The 22650-nt window shown below is 48.1% G+C and overlaps 1 protein-coding gene across 2 annotated transcripts in view; it reads right to left on the bottom strand.

The window, feature by feature from the left end:
• The window catches only part of CMTM4 (CKLF like MARVEL transmembrane domain containing 4), a 57282-nt gene that overhangs the window by 11187 nt on the left and 23445 nt on the right, over positions 1-22650 (bottom strand). For both annotated transcript variants that reach the window (XM_063945558.1, XM_063945557.1), the window contains exon 2: positions 8203-8379. In XM_063945558.1, coding sequence (XP_063801628.1) covers positions 8203-8379 — 177 coding nt within the window. The remainder of the gene's footprint in view (positions 1-8202; positions 8380-22650) is intronic.

Below are 22650 nucleotides of genomic sequence, written 5' to 3'. Positions count from 1 at the left end.
CCCACATTCACTCTGTATCTAATGCATGTTACACACTGTATACTGGGCCGGGTTCAAATGTGCGCTCCGCCCTCCCGGCCGCGATTGTGCCCGCTGGCGGTATTACATAGTTACATAGTCAGTGAGGTTGAAAAGATGCAAAATGCCCATCGGGTTCAACCTGTATTCTGCATTAATCTGTTTATTTTATAATGTGCATGCTGAAGTAATGGTTTAGTACAGATTTACAGCAATGATTCCTACCACTCCCAGATAATTTTAATGTCAATATGCTAAAGCCCTTGATACGTTTTCCTGTTAGAAATTTGTCCAATCCGTTTTTAAATGCATTTATAGAGTCTACCATTACTACTTCCTCCGGCAGTGAGTTCCAAATCTTTATTCCCCTTACAGAGAAGAACCCTTTCCTACGTTGCGTACGGAATTTTCTCTCTTCTAGCCTCAGTGAGTGCCCACGCGTCCTATACAGAGTTTTTTTAATTAATAAATCAGTTGCTAGCTCCGTGTAATGACCCTTTACATATTTGAAGATATTAATAATGTCTCCTCTTTTCTAGTGAATACATATTCTAATGTTACTGCTGACGAGCGCGACAAGATCATTTCAGCTCGCTACCCCCGGAGGTAGCGAGCTGAAATGCGTGTAAAGAGACCAGTTTGTTTAGCCGGATTTAGGTGCTTTGCGCGCCTAAACCAGACTGTACTGGGCGCAATAGGACAAAAACGGCGGACATTTGAATATCACCTCCCTATCTCCAGTCACTTTAGACGGGAGATAGGGGGTGAATTAACATTTGAATCCGGCCCACTGTTTCTATGACACCTATCCAGAACTCACATCTCTCACTCATGACACTGCAAAGACTTTAATCCAAACATTCCTTATTTCCAGCACAGATTATGGCAATAGGCTCCTCACTAGTCTTCCCCTAATCGGACTAAGGGTGTATGAATTAGCTCCGTTATTTTCGCCTAGGCAAAAATCTGATCTATTCGTTATTTTCAGGGCAAATGGGGACTCGCCCTATGCAATAGCAGTATCGGATTTTCACCTAGGTGAAAAATGCAGCAGGGGCGGTAAACACGTGGATTGGCGAATCCACAGGTTTTCTGTCGAAAACACGGCCCATTTTTTGCCAATGCCACTTAAAAATAATAAGAATTTACTTACCGATAATTCTATTTCTCGGAGTCCATAGTGGATGCTGGGGTTCCTGAAAGGACCATGGGGAATAGCGGCTCCGCAGGAGACAGGGCACAAAAAGTAAAGCTTTAGGATCAGGTGGTGTGCACTGGCTCCTCCCCCTATGACCCTCCTCCAAGCCTCAGTTAGGTACTGTGCCCGGACGAGCGTACACAATAAGGAAGGATTTATGAATCCCGGGTAAGACTCATACCAGCCACACCAATCACACTGTACAACCTGTGATCTGAACCCAGTTAACAGTATGATAACAGCGGAGCCTCTGAAAAGATGGCTCACAACAATAATAACCCGATTTTTGTAACTATGTACAAGTAATGCAGATAATCCGCACTTGGGATGGGCGCCCAGCATCCACTACGGACTCCGAGAAATAGAATTATCGGTAAGTAAATTCTTATTTTCTCTATCGTCCTAGTGGATGCTGGGGTTCCTGAAAGGACCATGGGGATTATACCAAAGCTCCCAAACGGGCGGGAGAGTGCGGATGACTCTGCAGCACCGAATGAGAGAACTCCAGGTCCTCCTTAGCCAGGGTATCAAATTTGTAGGATTTTACAAACGTGTTTGCCCCTGACTAAATAGCCGCTCGGCAAAGTTGTAAAGCCGAGACCCCTCGGGCAGCCAGTTTGTTGGGTGCATACAGGATAACAGCAAGTCAGTTTTCCTGACTCCAGCCGTCCTGGAACCTATATTTTCAGGGCCCTGACCTCATCTAGCAACTTGGAGTCCTCCAAGTCCCTAGTAGGCGCAAGACACCACAATAAGCTGGTTCAGGTGAAACACTGACACCACCTTAGGGAGAGAACTGGGGACGAGTCCGCAGCTCTGCCCTGTCCGAATGGACAAACAGATATGGGCTTTTTTGAGAAAAAAACCACCAATTTGACACTCGCCTGGTCCAGGCCAGGTCCAAGAGCATGTTCACTTTTCATGTGAGATGCTTCAAATCCACAGATTTGACTGGTTTTAAACCAATGTGTTTTGAGGAATCCCAGAACTACGTTGAGATCCCACAGTGCCACTGGAGGCACAAAAGGGGGTTGTATATGCAATACTCCCTTGACAAACTTCTGGACTTCAGGAACTGAAGCCAATTCTTTCTGGAAGAAAAATCGACAGGGCCGAAATTTGAACCTTAATGGACCCCAATTTGAGGCCCATAGACACTCCTGTTTGCAAGAAATGCAGGAATCGACCGAGTTGAAATTTCTTCGTGGGGCCTTCCTGGCCTCACACCACGCAACATATTTTCGCCACATGTGGTGATAATGTTGTGCGGTCACCTCCTTTCTGGCTTTGACCAGGGTAGGAATGACCTCTTCCTGAATGCCTTTTCCCTTAGGATCCGGCGTTCCACCGCCATGCCGTCAAACGCAGCTGCGGTAAGTCTTGGAACAGACATGGTACTTGCTGAAACAAGTCCCTTCTTAGCGGCAGAGGCCATAAGTCCTCTGTGAGCATCTCTTGAAGTTCCGGGTACCAAGTCCTTCTTGGCCAATCCGGAGCCATGAGTATAGTTCTTACTCCTCTACGTCTTATAATTCTCAGTACCGTAGGTATGAAAAGCAGAGGATGGAACACATACACCGACTGGTACACCCACGGTGTTACCAGAACGTCCACAGCTATTGCCTGAGGGTCTCTTAACCTGGCGCAATACCTGTCCCGTTTTTTGTTCAGACGGGACGCCATCATGTCCACCTTTGGTAATTCCCAACGGTTTACAATTATGTGGAAAACTTCCCCATGAAGTTCCCACTCTGCCGGGTGGAGGTCGTGCCTACTGAGGAAGTCTGCTTCCCAGTTTCCATTCCCGGAATGAAACACTGCTGACAGTGTTATCACATGATTTTCCGCCCAGCGAAAAGTCCTTGCAGTTTTTGCCACTGCCCTCCTGCTTCTTGTGCCGCCCTGTCTATTTACGTGGGCGACTGCCGTGATGTTTTATCCCACTGGATCAATACCGGCTGACCTTGAAGCAGAGGTCTTGCTAAGCTTAGAGCATTATAAATTTACCCTTAGCTATATTTATGTGGAGAAAAATCTCCAGACTTGATCACACTCCCTGGAAATTTTTTCCTTGTGTGACTGCTCCCCAGCCTCTCGGGCTGGCCTCCGTGGTCACCAACATCCAAAACTGAATGCCGAATCTGCGGCCCTCTAGAAGATGAGCACTCTGTAACCACCACAGGAGAGACACCCTTGTCCTTGGATATAGGGTTATCCGCTGATGCATCTGAAGATGCGATCCGGACCATTTGTCCAGCAGATCCCACTGAAAAGTTCTTGCATGAAATCTGCCGACTGGAATTGCTTCGAAGGAAGTCACCATTTTTTTTTACCATGGCCCTTGTGCAATGATGCACTGATTTTAGGAGGTTCCTGACTAGCTCGGATAACTCCCTGGCTTTCTCTTCCGGGAGAAACACCTTTTTCTGGACTGTGTCCAGAATCATCCCTAAGCACAGGAGACTTGTTGTCGGGATCAGCTGCGATTTTGGAATATTTAGAATCCACTCCTGCTGTTGTAACAGTATCCGAGATAGTGCTACTCCGACCTCCAACTGTTCCCTGGACTTTGCCCTTATCAGGAGATCGTCCAAGTAAGGGATAATTAAGACGCCTTTTCTTCGAAGAAGAACCATCATTTCGGCCATTACCTTGGTAAAGACCCGGGGTGCCGTAGACAATCCAAACGGCAGCGTCTGAAACTGATAGTGACAGTTCTGTACCACGAACCTGAGGTACCCTTAGTGATAAGGGCAAATTTGGGACATGGAGGTAAGCATCCCTGATGTCTCGGGACACCAGATAGTCCCCTTCTTCCCGGTTCGTTATCACTGCTCTGAGTGACTCCATCTTGATTTGAACCTTTGTAAGTGTTCAAATTTTTTTAGATTTAGAATAGGTCTCACCTAGCCTTCTGGCTTCAGTACCACAATATAGTGTGGAATAATACCCCCTTTTCTTGTTGTAGGAGGGGTAATTTAATTATCACCTGCTGGGAATACAGCTCGTGAATTTTTTCCCATACTGCCTCCTTGTCGGAGGGAGACCTTGGTAAAGCAGACTTCAGGAGCCTGCGCAGGGGAAACGTCTCGACATTCCAAACTGTACCCCTGGGATACTACTTGTAGGATCCAGGGGTCCTGTACGGTCTCAGCGTCATGCTGAGAGCTTGTCAGAAGCGGTGGAACGCTTCTGTTCCTGGGAATGGGCTGCCTGCTGCAGTCTTCTTCCCTTTCCTCTATCCCTGGGCAGATATGACTCTTATAGGGACGAAAGGACTGAAGCTGAAAAGACGGTGTCTTTTTCTGCAGAGATGTGACTTAGGGTAAAAACGGTGGATTTTCCAGCAGTTGCCGTGGCCACCAGGTCCGATGGACCGACCCCAAATAACTCCTCTTCCTTTATACGGCAATACACCCTTGTGCCGTTTGGAATCTGCATCACCTGACCACTGTCGTGTCCATAAACATCTTCTGGCAGATATGGACATCGCACTTACTCTTGATGCCAGAGTGCAAATATCCCTCTGTGCATCTCGCATATATAGAAATACATCCTTTAAATGCTCTATAGTCAATAAAATACTGTCCCTGTCAAGGGTATCAATATTTTTAGTCAGGGAATCCGACCAAGCCACCCCAGCTCTGCACATCCAGGCTGAGGCGATCGCTGGTCGCAGTATAACACCAGTATGTGTGTATATACTTTTTATGATATTTTTCCAGCCTCCTGTCAGCTGGCTCCTTGAGGACGGCCCTATCTATAGACGGTACCGCCACTTGTTCTGATAAGCGTGTGAGCGCCTTATCCACCCTAAGGGGTGTTTCCCAACGCGCCCTAACTTCTGGCGGGAAAGGGTATACCGCCCATATTTTCTATCGGGGGGAACCCACGCATCATCACACACTTCATTTAATTTATCTGATTCAGGAAAAACTACGGTAGTTTTTTCACATCCCACATAATACCCTCTTTTGTGGTACTTGTAGTATCAGAAATATGTAACACCTCCTTCATTGCCCTTAACGTGTGGCCCTAATAAGGAATACGTTTGTTTATTCACCGTCGACACTGGATTCAGTGTCCCTGTCTGTGTCTGTGTCGACCGACTAAAGTAAACGGGCGTTTTAAAAACCCCTGACGGTGTTTTTGAGACGTCTGGACCGGTACTAATTGTTTGTCGGCCGTCTCATGTCGTCAACCGACCTTGGCGCGTGTTGACATTATTACGTAATTCCCTAAATAAGCCATCCATTCCGGTGTCGACTCCCTAGAGAGTGACATCACCATTACAGGCAATTGCTCCGCCTCCTCACCAACATCGTCCTCATACATGTCGACACACACGTACCGACACACAGCACACACACAGGGAATGCTCTGATAGAGGACAGGACCCACTAGCCCTTTGGAGAGACAGAGGGAGAGTTTGCCAGCACACACCAAAAACGCTATAATTATATAGGGACAACCTTATATAAGTGTTTTCCCTTATAGCATCTTTTTTATATATTTCTAACGCCAAATTAGTGCCCCCCCTCTCTGTTTTAACCCTGTTTCTGTAGTGCAGTGCAGGGGAGAGCCTGGGAGCCTTCCCTCCAGCCTTTCTGTGAGGGAAAATGGCGCTGTGTGCTGAGGAGATAGGCCCCGCCCCTTTTTCGGCGGCCTCGTCTCCCGCTCTTAACGGATTCTGGCAGGGGTTAAATATCTCCATATAGCCCCCGGAGGGTATATGTGAGGTATTTTTAGCCAAAAAAGGTTTTCATTTGCCTCCCAGGGCGCCCCCCTCCCAGCGCCCTGCACCCTCAGTGACTGCCGTGTGAAGTGTGCTGAGAGGAAAATGGCGCACAGCTGCAGTGCTGTGCGCTACCTTAAGAAGACTGAGGAGTCTTCTGCCGCCGATTCTGGACCTCTTCTCGTTTCAGCATCTGCAAGGGGGCCGGCGGCGAGGCTCCGGTGACCATCCAGGCTGTACCTGTGATCGTCCCTCTGGAGCTAATGTCCAGTAGCCAAGAAGCCAATCCATCCTGCACGCAGGTGAGTTCACTTCTTCTCCCCTAAGTCCCTCGTTGCAGTGATCCTGTTGCCAGCAGGACTCACTGTAAAATAAAAAACCTAAGCTAAACTTTTCTAAGCAGCTCTTTAGGAGAGCCACCTAGATTGCACCCTTCTCGGCCGGGCACAAAAATCTAACTGAGGCATGGAGGAGGGTCATAGGGGGAGGAGCCAGTGCACACCACCTGATCCTAAAGCTTTACTTTTTGTGCCCTGTCTCCTGCGGAGCCGCTATTCCCCATGGTCCTTTCAGGAACCCCAGCATCCACTAGGACGATAGAGAAAACAAGGTGAAAAGGCATTGGCGAAAATGCCTTCAAACCGGACGAAAAACGGCCCTAATTGAATATTCAGTGGGGCATTAGCTCCAAAATGATATGAACCAACTGCATACCCCCCTAAACAGCTAAACAGATCGTGTACAAAACGTTCTACTGCTGCGCCGCGCTGTAAATCACCACATTGTTATCTTTATTGTACCAAGCTGAATATTAAATACACAAAAGTACACCAACATACAGTATAGCTCTTCTCACTTTATCTACCAGCACAGATCTGCGTCACAGCCACACCCATCACCTGCTCTAATTAATGGTTACAGGACATTTTCCAGACTGCACTGGCTCTGTGGAAATCGCTCCCTCACACAATAACCCATTCCTCTGGTCTCCAAGCCTTCCCTGAACACTCACCTCTACAGGCAGATCCCCAAATAAACTATTTTAACCATTTATCTCCCCTATACACAGTCCACACAACTATATGCATGTTCTCTTTCTACACTCACATCCTGCTGACCTCAGGCCAACGGGTTCACTACGATATGCCGGCGGTCGTGCTCCCGGCGACCAGCGCCGGGAGCCCGACCGCCGGCTTACCGACATTGTGGCGAGCGCAAATGAGCCCCTTGCGGGCTCGCTACGCGCACCAAGCTATTTTATTCTCCCTCCAGGGGGGGTCGTGGACCCCCACGAGGGAGAATAAGTGTCGGTATGCCGGCTGTCGGGATCCCGGCGCCGGTATACTGTGCGCCGGGATCCCGTCAGTCGGCATACTGAAGACCACCCCAGGCGAACAATGCAGCTGTAAGAGACAGGTCTGTAGTGTATGTAGCAGTGCCCTGTATGCTGGGACGTATGGTTAATTGTATGTATAAGCCAGCAAATGGCACTGTCAGGTGCTGTGTATTTTCACTTGTAGCCTCATTTAAATATAAATATGGAATTCTCTTTCTCCACATGGCACTAGGAAATGATGGGGGTAGGGGGGACGACACTGTTTTCGAGCTGCTTGACTAAAAACCTTGAGGACGAATTGATGCATGGGTGATTCTAGGCAATTCCTCACAATTCCTCCTCAATTAATTATAGGTGATTCCCTAACAGCAGAACGATGTAAGCGAGTTAGGGTGTAAGGAGTCCGGAGCTTCTCCAGGTACCCTTATCTTGGTGATGTACAGCTTTGTAAGTCAGTAGGCCATTCTCGCAACGGGACAGGTTAGGCAACAGCCTGGCTATACAATGGTACTGCTGGGAGACCCAGGCAGAGGGCGCTGCAGTAGTTCATGCATAAGGCTTTACAAATACATGCCCCTGCACAAACCTGGAAACAGCCCCCAAATTACAGCACATTGCACTCTGCTAACAATGGCAGCCTGTATAACAGTGGCAGAAACACATGGAAAGGAGGCCACACGATAAAAGGAAAGTGGTGAAAGTTACACCAATACTGACATGGGCAAACGCTTGTGTGTAAGTCACTGCATGAAACACGGTTCAGAATTAGAAAGCATTGTTCAAAGTAGATATATGCACACCGGGCGTGAGTAAAATACTGGGAAGACAGGGGAAAAAAAAAAAAAAAAAGATGAACTAGGGAATAAACGAATGGCAGATGCTCCACACAGCGGACAAGGATGCTCAGACACTCACCGTCAGGATCCAGTTGATGTGAGGGACTCTCTCATGCAGGGACAGGCTGAACATAAGCAGTAGGACGCCGGTCACCACAAATGCGCTACAGCTGACAAACTCGAAGAAGTACAAGCCCTCACAGGGCGAGCACTCCATTATGGTCTCAATGCAGATGAAAGCCAGCAGAGCTAGGATCTGTAGTAGATAAAACAAGATATACAGCTGTTATGGAGGACTTATAACATAAGAGCTAAAGAGAATAGAGGGTCACTGTTAACAAATGGAGTTTGTAGGTTATATACACACAGGTACATGTGTGGAAGTATTTGTGATCAATGCGACAAAGTTGAAGTAATTCGCACAGTGGATGGCGCCCCTACCTCACACCTGCTACAGTAACTCACACTATCCTGCACCATACAGGTGAAAGTAACACAGTGGATGGCGCCCCTACCTCACACCTGCTACAGTAACTCACACTATCCTGCACCATACAGGTGAAAGTAACACAGTGGATGGCGCCCCTACCTCACACCTGCTACAGTAACTCACACTATCCTGCACCATACAGGTGAAAGTAACACAGTGGATGGCGCCCCTACCTCACACCTGCTACAGTAACTCACACTATCCTGCACCATACAGGTGAAAGTAACACAGTGGATGGCGCCCCTACCTCACACCTGCTACAGTAACTCACACTATCCTGCACCATACAGGTGAAAGTAACACAGTGGATGGCGCCCCTACCTCACACCTGCTACAGTAACTCACACTATCCTGCACCATACAGGTGAAAGTAACACAGTGGATGGCGCCCCTACCTCACACCTGCTACAGTATGGAGCAGCGAGGGGGGGGGGGGGACACAACACTAGGGGACCCGGACGGGTGCAGCCTAGTGCTTTTGCCAACCCTGGTGATATGCACCTTAAGAAGACAAAAAACCAAAACAAAAACAAAAAAAACAACAACTAGAAAATATAGGATTTTAATACCTACCGGTAAATCCTTTTTTCTTAGTCTGTAGAGGATGCTGGGGAAGCTTCAAGAACCATGGGGGGATAGACGGAATCCGCAGGAGACATGGGCACACTATAAGACTTTGAATGGGTGCGAACTGGTTCCTCCCTCTATGCCCCTCCTCCAGACTCCAGTTATAGGAACTATGCCCAGGGAGACGGACATTTCGAGGAAAAGGATTTATTTAATTATTTTAAACTAAGGTGAGATGCATACCAGCTCACACCACTAACACACCGTACAACATGGCATTCAACAACGCATGCAACGGCATGACCAACAACAGTCACAGATTGACTAAACAACGCAACATGAGCGTAACAATAAGCAAACTGCAGATACAGCCCGCACTGGGACGGGCGCCCAGCATCCTCTACGGACTAAGAGAAAAGGATTTACCGGTAGGTATTAAAATCCTATTTTCTCATACGTCCTGGAGGATGCTGGGGATGCTTCAAGAACCATGGGGTTTATACCAAAGCTCTAGAACTGACGGGAGAGTGCGGATGACTCTGCAGCACCGATTGACCACACAAGTAGTCCTCCTCAGCCAGGGTATCAAACTTGTAAAACTTCGCAAAGGTGTTTGAACCCGACCAAGTAGCAGCTCGGCAAAGTTGTAACGCCGAGACTCCCTGGGCAGCCGCCCAGGATGAGCCCACCTTCCTGGTAGAATGGGCTTTCACAGATTTCGGTAACGGCAATCCTGCCGTAGAATGAGCCTGCTGAATCGTATTACAAATCCAGCGCGCAATAGTCTGCTTAGAAGCAGGAGCCCCAATCTTGTTGGGAGTCCACAGGACAAACAGAGCCTCTGTTTTCCTAATCTGCGCCGTTCTGGCGACATAGATCTTCAAAGCTCTGACCACATCAAGAGACTTTGACTCCGCCAAGGCGTCAGTAGCCACTGGCACCACAATTGGCTGGTTAACATGAAATGATGAAACCACTTTTGGCAGAAATTGCTGACGAGTTCTCAACTCCGCTCTATCAGCATGGAAAATCAAATTGGGGCTTTTGTGAAACAAAGCCGCCAACTCAGACACTCACCTTGCAGACGCCAAGGCCAACAACATGACCACTTTCCAAGTAAGGAATTTTAACTCAACCTTGCGCAAAGGTTCTAACCAATGTGATTGCAAGAATTGCAACACCACATTAAGGTCCCATGGTGCCACTGGGGGCACAAAGGGAGGTTGAATGTGCAGCACGCCTTTTACGAAGGTCTGAACTTCTGGAAGGGAGGCCAATTATTTTTGAAAAAAGATCGACAAGGCCGAAATCTGTACTTCAATAGAGCCTAACTTTAGGCCAGCATCCACACCTGCTTGTAGGAAATGGAGCAACCGCCGCAGGTGAAATTCTTCCGTAGGAGCCTTCTTGGATTCACACCAAGACACATATTTTCTCCAAATACGGTGGTAATGCTTTGCCGTTACTTCTTTTCTAGCCTGAAGAAGTGTAGGAATTACTTCACTGGGAATACCCTTTCAGGCTAGGATTTGGCGCTCAACCGCCACGCCGTAAAACGCAGCCGTGGTAAGTCCTGATACACGCACGGCCCCTGTTGCAACAGGTCCTCCCGAAGAGGAAGAGGCCAGGGATCTTCTATGAGCAACTCCTGCAGATCTGGATACCAGGCCCTTTTTGGCCAATCTGGAACAATGAGGATCGCCTAAACCCTTATTCTTCTGATCACCTTTGGAATGAGTGGAAGTGGAGGGAACACATAGACCGACTGAAACACCAACGGTGTCACTAGGGCGTCCACCGCTATCGCCTGAGGGTCCCTTGACCTGGAACAATATCTCTGAAGTTTCTTGTTGAGGCGGGACGCCATCATGTCCACCTGAGGAACTCCCCAAAGACTTGTCACTTCTGCATAGACCTCTTGAGGAAGACCCCACTCTCCTGGATGGAGATCGTGTCTGCTGAGGAAGTCTGCTTCCACAGTTGTCCACTCCTGGAATGAAGACCGCTGCCAGAGCGCTGGCATGTCTTTCCGCCCAGCGTAGAATCTTCGTGGCCTCGGCCATCGCCGCTCTGCTCTTTGTTCCGCCTTGGCGGTTTATGTACGCCACTGCTGTCACGTTGTCTGACTGAATCAAGACCGGCAGACCTCGAAGATGTTGTTCCGCTTGCAGTATGCCGTTGTGGATGGCTCTTAATTCCAGAATGTTTATGTGTAGACAAGCTTCCTGACTTGACCAATTTCCCTGAAAGTTTCTTCCCTGTGTGACTGCTCCCCAGCCTCGGAGGCTTGCATCCGTGGTCACCAGGATCCAATCCTGATTCCCGAACCTGCGTCCCTACAGAAGGTGAGAACTGTGCAGCCACCACAGAAGGGAAATTCTTGTACTGGGAGATAGAATTATTTTCTGGTGCATGTCCAGGTGAGACCCGGACCACTGGTCCAGCAGGTTCCACTGAAACATATGGAACCTGCCATACAAAATGGCCTCGTAGGCCGCCACCATCTTCCCCAGCAACCGAGTGCAGTGAAGAACTGACACCTTTGCTAGTTTCAGAATCTGCTTTACCATGTTCTGTATTTCCGGAGCTTTTTCCACTGGAAGAAAAACTCTGCAATTCTGTATCCAGAATCATACCCAGGAACGACAGCCATGTCGTTGGATCCAACTGTGATTTTGGCAAATTTAGGAGCCAGTGTTGTTGCAGAATAGTCAGTGAAAGAGCAACATTCTTCAACAATTTCTCCTTGGACCTCGCCTTTATGAGGAGATCGTCCAAGTACGGGATAATTGTGATTCCCTGCTTTCGCAGGAGAACCATAATTTCCGCTATTACTTTGGTGAAAATCCTCGGAGCCGTGGACAGACCAAACGGCAACGTCTGAAATTCGTAATGACAATCCTGCACAGCAAATCTCAGGTAAGCCTGATGTGGATGATATATGGGGACATGTAAGTAGGCATCTTTTATGTCGACCGACACCATAAAATCCCCCTTCTTCAGACTGGAGATCACTGCTCGTAGAGACTCCATCTTGAACTTGAATTTTTTTTAGAAAGAAATTGAGGGATTTTAGGTTTAGAATCGGTCTGACTGAGCCATCCGGCTTCGGAACCATGAACAGGCTCGAATAAAAACCTTCCCCCTGTTGAGACGGGGGTACCGTGACAATCACTTGATTTTGACACAACTTTAGTATCACAGCGCTTACTATCTCCCTTTCTGGAAGAGAAGCTGGCAAGGCCGATTTGAAAAATCGGTGAGGGGGCACGTCTTGAAACTCTAACTTGTACCCTTGGGTTACTATGTCTACTATCCAAGGATCCAGGTCCGAGTGCACCCAGAACTGACTGAAGAGTTGGAGACGTGCCCCCACTGGAGCGGACTCCCACAGAGGAGCCCCAGCATCATGCGGTGGATTTGGTAGAAGCCGGAGAGGACTTCTGCTCCTGGGAACTTGCCACAGCCTGTGACCTCTTTCCCCTTCCTCTTCCTCTCGCAGCAAGGAAGGAGGACCCACGTCCTTTTTTGAATTTGTTGGGCCAAAGGACTGCATCTGATAGTGAGGCGATTTCTTCTGCTGTGCATGAACATAAGGTAAAAAAGATGACTTACCCGCGGTGGCCTTAGAGACTAGGTCAGTGAGGCCGTCACCAAACAAGACCTTACCGTTAAACGGTAGAGACTCCATCGCCTTCTTAGAGTCAGCATCAGCATTCCATTGATGAATCCACCATGCTCTCCTTGCTGAGACTGCCATGGCATTGGCCCTTGATCCCAAAAGACCAATATCCCTTACAGCTTCTTTCAAATATGCTGCAGCGTCCTTGATGTGACCCAAAGTCAAAATCACACTATCCCTGTCTAGGGTATCTACCTCAGAGGACAAGTTATCTGCCCACTTTTCAATAGCGCTACTCACCCATGCCGAAGCAACGGCCGGCCTGAGTAGCGACCCTGTAGGGACATAAATGGATTTCAGGGTATTTTCCTGCTTACGATCCGCCGGAACCTTTAGGGCTGCCGTGTCAGGGGACGGAAGCACTACCTTTTTGGATAGATGCGATAAAGCTTTGTCTACCGTGGGAATTGACTCCCACCTTTTCCTGTCCCCAGAGGGGAACGGATATGCCATTGGAATCTTTTGGAAACATGTATCTTTTTGTCAGGATTTTCCCAAGCTTTTTTAAAAAGTGCGTTCAGTTCATGAGAGGGAGGAAACGTTACCTCTACCTTTTTTCCTTTAAACATACAGACCAGGGTATCAGGAACTGCAGGGTCCTCAGTGATATGTAATACGTCTTTTATCGCCACAATCATGTACTGAATACTCTTAGCCAGTTTCGGATGTAATCTGGCATCACTATAGTCGACACTGAAATCAGAGTCCGTGTCGGTATCTGTATCTGCTATCTGGGTAAATGCACGTTTCTGTGACCCCGAAGGGGTCTGGGCCTGTGACAAAGCATCTTCCATGGATTTCCTCCATGTCTGGTTCTTAGACTCAGATTTATCAAATCTCTTAGCCAACTTAGTCACATTTGCGTTTAAAACACTTAACATATTGACCCAATCATCCGTCGGCGGTGCCGACACTGTCACTCTCACAGAACTGTCTGTCCCCACACCAGCCTCCTCCTGGGAAGAGCATTCAGCCTCAGACATGTCGAGACACACACGTACCGACAGCCACAACCACACTGGGGCTATAGGAGACAGACCCACAATAAAGCCTGCCAGAGAGACACAGAGAGAGATCTGCCAGCTCACACCCAGCGCCTATCCCGGTACTGAAGTCAGTAACAAGACTGCCCAGACCTGCTAGCGCTTTTTACATATATAATAAATCACCAATCACTAGTGCCCCCCCCCTTTTGCACCCAGTTACTTGTACAGCAGTGTGGAGGTCAGGGCCAGCGTCTCTGCAGCCTTCTGTGAAGAGAAAAATGGCGCGGGTCAGAGCTGTGCGGCTAAGCCCCGCCCACTATATGGCGCGATTCAGTCCCGCTCAAAAAATCTTTATACTGGCGGGGTCCCTTAACAAGTGCCTGGGCACTGTTATATCCTATGCCAGTGCTGTTTGAGGTCCCCTTGCGCCCTGCACCCTGCAGTGCCGTGATCAGTGTGGGATCATGGTGTGCAGCGCGGCAGCTGCGCTGTACCAAAAACACCGTCTTCTGCCGTCACTGAAGTCTTCTGATCTTCTCATACTCACCCGGCTTCAATCTTCTGGCTCTGTGAGGGGGGGTGACGGTGCGGCTCCGGGAACAAGCAGCTAGGCGTACCAAATGATCGAACCCTCTGGAGCTTATGGTGTCCAGTAGCCTAAGAAGCAGAGCCCTTGAACTCTTAAGAAGTAGGTCTGCTTCTCTCCCCTCAGTCCCACGATGCAGGGAGCCTGTTGCCAGCAGGTCTCCCTGAAAATAATAAACCTAACAAAGTATTTTCCCTGAGAAACTCTGGAGAGCTCCCCAGTGTGCATCCAGTCTCGCTGGGCACAGAATCTAACTGGAGGAGGGGCATAGAGGGAGGAGCCAGTTCTCACCCATTCAAAGTCTTATAGTGTGCCCATGTCTCCTGCGGATCCCGTCTACACCCCCCATGGTTCTTGAATCATCCCCAGCATCCTCTAGGACGTATAAGAAATGTCTTGCGCAGAGCTATTCAATTCAACGCAATTGCTGTCCCAGACTAGAAGATATATCCTCACACCCCTCCAGGGGTGCAAGCAGAAAATCAGACTAAACTAGATCCACAATACAGTTTGGTGATCTAGCCCTGCACAAACAGCATCGCGACGAGGCAGTTTAGTCAGAGAATGCCCGTACTCGTGACTAAACACCCTGTTTAGTCCGGGCATTCTCTGACTTAGCATTGCGCTGAATTGAATAGCTGCAGGAGCTCCCTCCCTGCACTATTCAATCCACGATAAATTGTATTGACCCGAATGACTTTCTGCACACTTTCTAAGGACATACTGAAAACCATACTAGTGACACTCTCCACTATAAACCACACTGCAATCCTTGTCAGAAAGGTCATCATATCCAACAAGGTATCTTCCAGTCATATCAATAAGCACAAAAATAAAAAGGAGATTTTTCACATGGCTGAGTAATAACTGTGGCAACAGAGAATGTGAAAACCTAAAAGGGGCAGATTCAATTGTGGCACGTGCCCCTCCCCCTTGCTGTCTAAACAGATGTGCGTCTGGAGCTATTCAGACACCAATTAGCATTTAATGTGACTGAGACTCTAAAATGCCCAAATGAGAGCTTTAAAGTCTGGGCGGATTTCTGCTCTTCATCTCAGGAAGGCGCAAACAGAAATAATGGGCCACTGCGGAACTGGCACAAATAACTGAATAGGTCACTTTAGATGGGAGCTGCGGACACAGTCTGTAAATGGCACTTAGTAGCCTATTAACTGCTACGGGCAACTTCACTTCATCTCTCTCCAAGACTTGATAAATCTCCCCCTTAGTTACTACACAACGTTCAGCTGGCCCCTCATTTAAATAATATGCTCCAATTGAGGCACGTGGGCTGAACCAATGACGGCACTGGCTAACATTCACTAGGATCCAGCGCCTTGTGTATTAGGAAGAGGCTACAGTCTCAAAGGTTAGCTCAGCTCATAAGATGACTGCCTCCAGCACAACTTCCTGTGGCAACCGCTCTCTACCAGCATCACTATCCAAAATGATAGGGGAGTGATAAATTGCACAGTGATAAAGCACCAATCAGCCCCTAACTGACATGTTTCAAACACAGCCTGTAGCATGGCAGTTAGGAGCTGATTGGCTGGTACTTTATCACTGTGCAATTTATCACTCCAAGGCTTGATAAATCTGGGCCTGTATGTGCAGCGATAATTAAATCTATATTATGCAATAAAGTCAAAACTTACATGCAAACCCACACGTGGAAGATCTTGTACGACACATTGGTTTATTTTACCAGGTAAACACCATACAGTTTGAACGCAATACATTCTGTATACATTGGTGGCATTTATGACTGCAGTATATGCAATTGGGATTTCAGGCAACCATGCCACAGAACTAGTCTCGAACATTTATTTTTATAAAATAAAAAGGTTCCTCACTTGTGCGTTTCCACTGATCTGAGCCCCACGCAACCCAGCCTTTTTTTCACAGTGGACAGGGAAATAAAGACCTGTGTCATTTAGCTGAACGCCACAGGTGAAGGATCTGTGTCCCAAAGCCCTCGCGTGCCCACTGCTGTTGTAAAGCACGTACACCAGGCATGTCAAAACTACGGCCCTCCATCTGTTGTGAAACTACATATCCCAGCATGCCCTGACACAGTTTTGCTGTCAGAGAATGCTAAAGCGGTGTCAGGGCATGCTGGGATGTGTAGTTTCAGCTGGAGGGCCGCAGTTTGGACATGCCTGACATACACACTTCTAATGGGCTCCAGATGAAGGTTACCCCAATATTGTGAAAACAGCAAATTTCTACTGAAAAATGGAATGAATAGAAACCTAATGACTTGTATTAGAACAGAATTAATCAGTTAATTGGTAGTAAGTTTGCATAAAGTATTATTAATATCCACATGAAATGGCGTGGGATGTAGTTATGACCCCGGTGATCAGGATCCAGACAGTGAGCATACATACCCCGGTATCCCAGCCGACAGAACGCAGCCAGGGGACCCTGGACAATTCCCACTCGTGGGTGTCCACGACATCCATAGAGTGGGAATAAAACCTGCAGCGAGCACAGCAATCCACTGAATCCGCCAGGGGCTTCATTGCGCTCTGCATTCTGTCGGCTGGTATCCCAGCGTCGGTATGCTGACTGCTGGGAACCCGACCACCGGTCACTCATACCCAACCCGTCAAATTTAAATGAATGCAAAATCGAATACTCCAATGTCGCTTTAACAAGTGCACCCAGCGCCCACACACACAGGGGGGAGCCATTTTCATGACAATGCAGCCAATCAGCTCACTGGGTGCTAGCCCGCACAGTAGCGTCCTTCGTTCCTGAGGAATGGAAATGGCTGCACCCTGTGCGAGCTGGCGACAGATGCACTTTGAGGATGAATCTGAGAAAAGCACATCTTCTGCAAACTGGATGTCACGAGCCCAGCCTACCCACAAATGTATTTTTAGCTCCAATAAACATTTCCAGCCTAAGCATCAAACACAAGACAAAAATGCACATTTGCCTCACGAGGCGTCCGGCATAAACATGCTGACACTTCACAACTGCTGCTGAGGCAGCCATACAAGCACCCTATGTAAGAGACAGTACCTGCTCAGACTTTGGGGCGCTACAAAACGCAAACTGCTATGGATTTTAAATACTCCCCTTCAATAAGTGTTAACTTATGAAGCACTGGGCATGAATCAATTTGAAGAGAGTTGAATAGCGCCGGAATTAGTTGCCGGGGCTACATAATACAATGCAGTGGCAAGTCAGAGAATGCCCGCTCTCCCAAACTAAAGAGTGTGTTTTGTCGGGAGAACTGTCATTCTCCCCTTTAAGTGCCTGGTGCGACGCTGTTTCTGCTGCCCTAAGGGCAGAAATCAGCATTGCGCCACCGCTTTTGTCAGATCTCGGCTCGCACCCCTGCGGGGTGCAAGAAGAAATCCTATCATCGGGTGTCACAAGGCGCTGTATTGAATAGCCCCGGGAGCTAATTCCCAGCGCTATTCAACTCTCTTCTAATTGAATCATGACCTGGTAAGTAATGAAAGAAATAATTATGTAACCAGCAGCATATGGGTGATTGTAAGGGATCCGGTCTGAAGATCGACACTGCCTAGGTCGACAATGTTTAGGTCAACCACCATAGGTCGACAGTCACTAGGCCGACAGGGTCTGAAGGTCAATAGGGTTTCTAGGTCGACAGGTCAAAAGGTTGACATGAGTTTCACATTATTTTATTATTTTTTTGAACTTTTTCATACTTAACGATCCACGTGGACTACGATTGGAACGGTAATCCGTGCCGAGCGAAGCGGCAGCGGAGCAAGGCAACTTGCCCGAAGCATGACGAGCGAAGCGAGCCATGTGAGGGGACATGGTGCACTAATTGGGCTTCCCGGTCACTGTACGGAGGAAACTATACAAAAAAAAAAAAAAACCCATGAAAAACTCATGTCGACCTTTTGATCTGTCGACCTAGAAACCCTGTCGTCCTAGTGACTGTCGACCTATAGTGGTCGACCTAGACACTCTCGATTTGATGATCCACACCTGATTGTAACACATATTTACTCAACACTGAAAAATAGGTACATTTACAGGGACTGATCATTACCACCTCAGACTGACTTCAAAATTAGGGACAGTCGACAACTACACAATAGGAAGAGGATTAACCACCACCACTAAAGGGCCGTATGTACGAAGTTACGCAGCGCCGCAGCCCCTGGTGCCGTATTCAGTTATCACAAAGGAGCAGAATGGACCTCTGCCACCCCAGCAACCCCTCCCACCAGGCTGCCTATACAAACACAAGCCAAACAGCTTCACAGTCATTCTTAGGAACAAAAGTCTCTGTGGTTTTCTAACAATTATTCTATCTGCGGTCATGTCAGGAGACATCCGAGAACCCACAGCTCTGAACTCTCTCCCAGGTGTGTCACCATCTAGTCCCTCTGTGGTGAAACCACTCCAGAGACGTTCTTTCACTCCACTCACTGTTACATTAACCCCTTCCTTCCATGACTTTCAGGAATCACAGCGATCCAGAGTATCAGGATTTTTTTATTTTTTTTTACAGCAATGCTAGCCAATAAGTTTCTTTTTGAGAAATCCAGACAAAACAAACTGGTGCTAGCCGGTCATCCTTCAGGTCAGTTATGTGGAGGAGGACAGAGTTGCGCTGCTGTTTGTCCACATAGTTAATGATTGGCAGCAGCCAGCAACCTGGAAAAGCTGAAAAGGTTTCGATCTGTGGTCAAGACATTTTTCAGCTAAAACTAAAGTGATTTTAGCACCTTTCCAAAAGCAACAGAGATACAGATGCTCCCATACCTCAAACTGGTTTATGTATCCTGTTTAAGGAGAGAAAGGCATGGGGGGGGGGGGGGGGGGGTTCACTCAGTAAGACTTTCTTTAACATTAAAAGGCCGTAGCCCTCTCCTCTCCCCAGCATCACATTATACCGCAGATAATGGTGACTGAATGTGGCATGGTAAAACTCCCACTCATTAACAGCTCAATATTCTTAGGATCTAAGGGCCTAATTCAGACCTGATCGCTGGGCAGCGATTTTTGCTATCCTGTGATCAGGTAGTCGCCGCCTACAGAGGGAGGGTTTTTTGTATGTGCTGGTGTAGTTTGTGCAGTCTCTGCACAGGCCAAGACTTACTCTCCCGCTGCGATGATCAGGGCCCGAGCTGACATCATGAATCCTCCCACAAAACGCCGTGTCCCTCCTGCGTTTTTTCCGGACACTCCCTAGAAACGGTCAGTTGCCACCCACAAACGCCCTCTTCCTGTCAATCTTCTTGCGTTCGCCGGTGCGATCGGATTTCTTGCACCATCCCGTCGCTCCCCATCGCACCTGCGCATTGCGGTGCATACGCAGTTCAGACCTGATCGCCCGCTGTGCAAAAATGCACAGCAGCGATCAGGTCTGAATTACCCCCTAAATTGTGGAGCATTGTCTGAAATGGAAAATCCTGGACTCCCATGTTGCAACGGCATTCAGATATAAGCATATATAGCATACTCCTGTAAGAAGCTGAATGTGTCATACCTTTGAGATGTTGGTTACGAGGGGGCTCCGACTGTATATGTAAAGGGAGCCGGGAAAAGATATCTCTTAACGCCGGTTTGAATTCATGTTATACCCGTTATACAGCCCAAATAACCCTGCTGAGATATCCTGGATCGTGGTACAGAGTAAAGGGGTCAACCCGGGTGGAGCGCCTGGCCGGTTAGCGAGCAGTGTCGGAAAGGAGATGGGGCAAGCTGCAGTTTTAATGGTCCAAACCCAGGTTTTAGGACCCAGATCACCACAAAAGCCGCTGACTGGAGCTTCCTGGGTGCTGGCAGATGATATCACCAGAAAGCAGCCAGAGCAGCACCCAAACCACTATACCAAGTGCACAATGCTGTCCTTCCTCACCCCTGCCGATTGCAGATGACTTAACCAATTCAGGCGATAAGGAAAGCTTCCGCGTTGATGACACTGTATACCTGACCATTATGACACCACTCAGGAGGCTGGTGCCGGAACACAGACAGCCGACATCTTGAAGATTAGTATCAGGGTTAGGGCCCGAGGGAGGGGGGAATTAGCCGTAGCCGCTAACCCCCAGAAAGTTAGCCCTAGCCGCCATCCCCGGAAGGTTAGGGTAGGGTAAGAATACAGGATCTCAGGAGCAACAAATAGCTTTCCTGGAACACCCTGCACAGCCACCAGCCCTACCCTACCCTACCAAGATCACACTTCTAACCAAACCCCTAACCCTTATTACCTATACAATAGAGGGCCTTACTATGACCCCAGTGCATCTCCAGCAAGCCCACAAAGCGCAGAATACACTGTTTATTTCCTTAATGTAGCCTTTTCTTAATGGGCCAAAGGTACAGTATCATGTTTTAATTGTTTGGCATTCTTGAAACAATTTTTGTAAACCTGCTGGAAAGCGGAATTTGCATGGCTTTTACGAAGCCTTTGTTATTTTATGTGCAAGTACTTTCTTAGAAATATAACACACAATTGCCCTTATTTATCAATTAGTGATAAATTTCACTGTGAGTGACAAATTGCACCAGCCAATCTGCTCCTAACTGTCATTTTTCAAACCCAGCCTGTGACATGGAAGTTAGGAGCGGATTGGCTGGTGCAATTTATCACTCACAGTGAAATTTATCACTCATTGATAAAATAAGAATTTACTTACCGATAATTCTATTTCTCGGAGTCCGTAGTGGATGCTGGGGTTCCTGAAAGGACCATGGGGAATAGCGGCTCCGCAGGAGACAGGGCACAAAAAGTAAAGCTTTAGGATCAGGTGGTGTGCACTGGCTCCTCCCCCTATGACCCTCCTCCAAGCCTCAGTTAGGTACTGTGCCCGGACGAGCGTACACAATAAGGAAGGATTTATGAATCCCGGGTAAGACTCATACCAGCCACACCAATCACACTGTACAACCTGTGATCTGAACCCAGTTAACAGTATGATAACAGCGGAGCCTCTGAAAGGATGGCTCACAACAATAATAACCCGATTTTTGTAACTATGTACAAGTAATGCAGATAATCCGCACTTGGGATGGGCGCCCAGCATCCACTACGGACTCCGAGAAATAGAATTATCGGTAAGTAAATTCTTATTTTCTCTATCGTCCTAGTGGATGCTGGGGTTCCTGAAAGGACCATGGGGATTATACCAAAGCTCCCAAACGGGCGGGAGAGTGCGGATGACTCTGCAGCACCGAATGAGAGAACTCCAGGTCCTCCTTAGCCAGGGTATCAAATTTGTAGGATTTTACAAACGTGTTTGCCCCTGACTAAATAGCCGCTCGGCAAAGTTGTAAAGCCGAGACCCCTCGGGCAGCCGCCCAAGATGAGCCCACCTTCCTTGTGGAATGGGCATTTACATATTTTGGCTGTGGCAGGCCTGCCACAGAATGTGCAAGCTGAATTGTATTACACATCCAACTAGCAAAAGTCTGCTTAAAAGCAAGAGCACCCAGTTTGTTGGGTGCATACAGGATAACAGCAAGTCAGTTTTCCTGACTCCAGCCGTCCTGGAACCTATATTTTCAGGGCCCTGACCACATCTAGCAACTTGGAGTCCTCCAAGTCCCTAGTAGGCGCAAGACACCCCAATAAGCTGGTTCAGGTGAAACACTGACACCACCTTAGGGAGAGAACTGGGGACGAGTCCGCAGCTCTGCCCTGTCCGAATGGACAAACAGATATGGGCTTTTTTGAGAAAAAAAACCACCAATTTGACACTCGCCTGGTCCAGGCCAGGTCCAAGAGCATGTTCACTTTTCATGTGAGATGCTTCAAATCCACAGATTTGACTGGTTTTAAACCAATGTGTTTTGAGGAATCCCAGAACTACGTTGAGATCCCACAGTGCCACTGGAGGCACAAAAGGGGGTTGTATATGCAATACTCCCTTGACAAACTTCTGGACTTCAGGAACTGAAGCCAATTCTTTCTGGAAGAAAAATCGACAGGGCCGAAATTTGAACCTTAATGGACCCCAATTTGAGGCCCATAGACACTCCTGTTTGCAAGAAATGCAGGAATCGACCGAGTTGAAATTTCTTCGTGGGGCCTTCCTGGCCTCACACCACGCAACATATTTTCGCCACATGTGGTGATAATGTTGTGCGGTCACCTCCTTTCTGGCTTTGACCAGGGTAGGAATGACCTCTTCCTGAATGCCTTTTCCCTTAGGATCCGGCGTTCCACCGCCATGCCGTCAAACGCAGCTGCGGTAAGTCTTGGAACAGACATG

This window comes from Pseudophryne corroboree, chromosome 11, assembly GCF_028390025.1.
Source record: "Pseudophryne corroboree isolate aPseCor3 chromosome 11, aPseCor3.hap2, whole genome shotgun sequence".
NCBI classification, from domain to species: Eukaryota; Metazoa; Chordata; class Amphibia; order Anura; family Myobatrachidae; genus Pseudophryne; species Pseudophryne corroboree.
The sequence above is the reverse complement of the archived record's forward strand: the minus strand, read 5'-3'. Positions and strand labels throughout refer to the sequence as shown.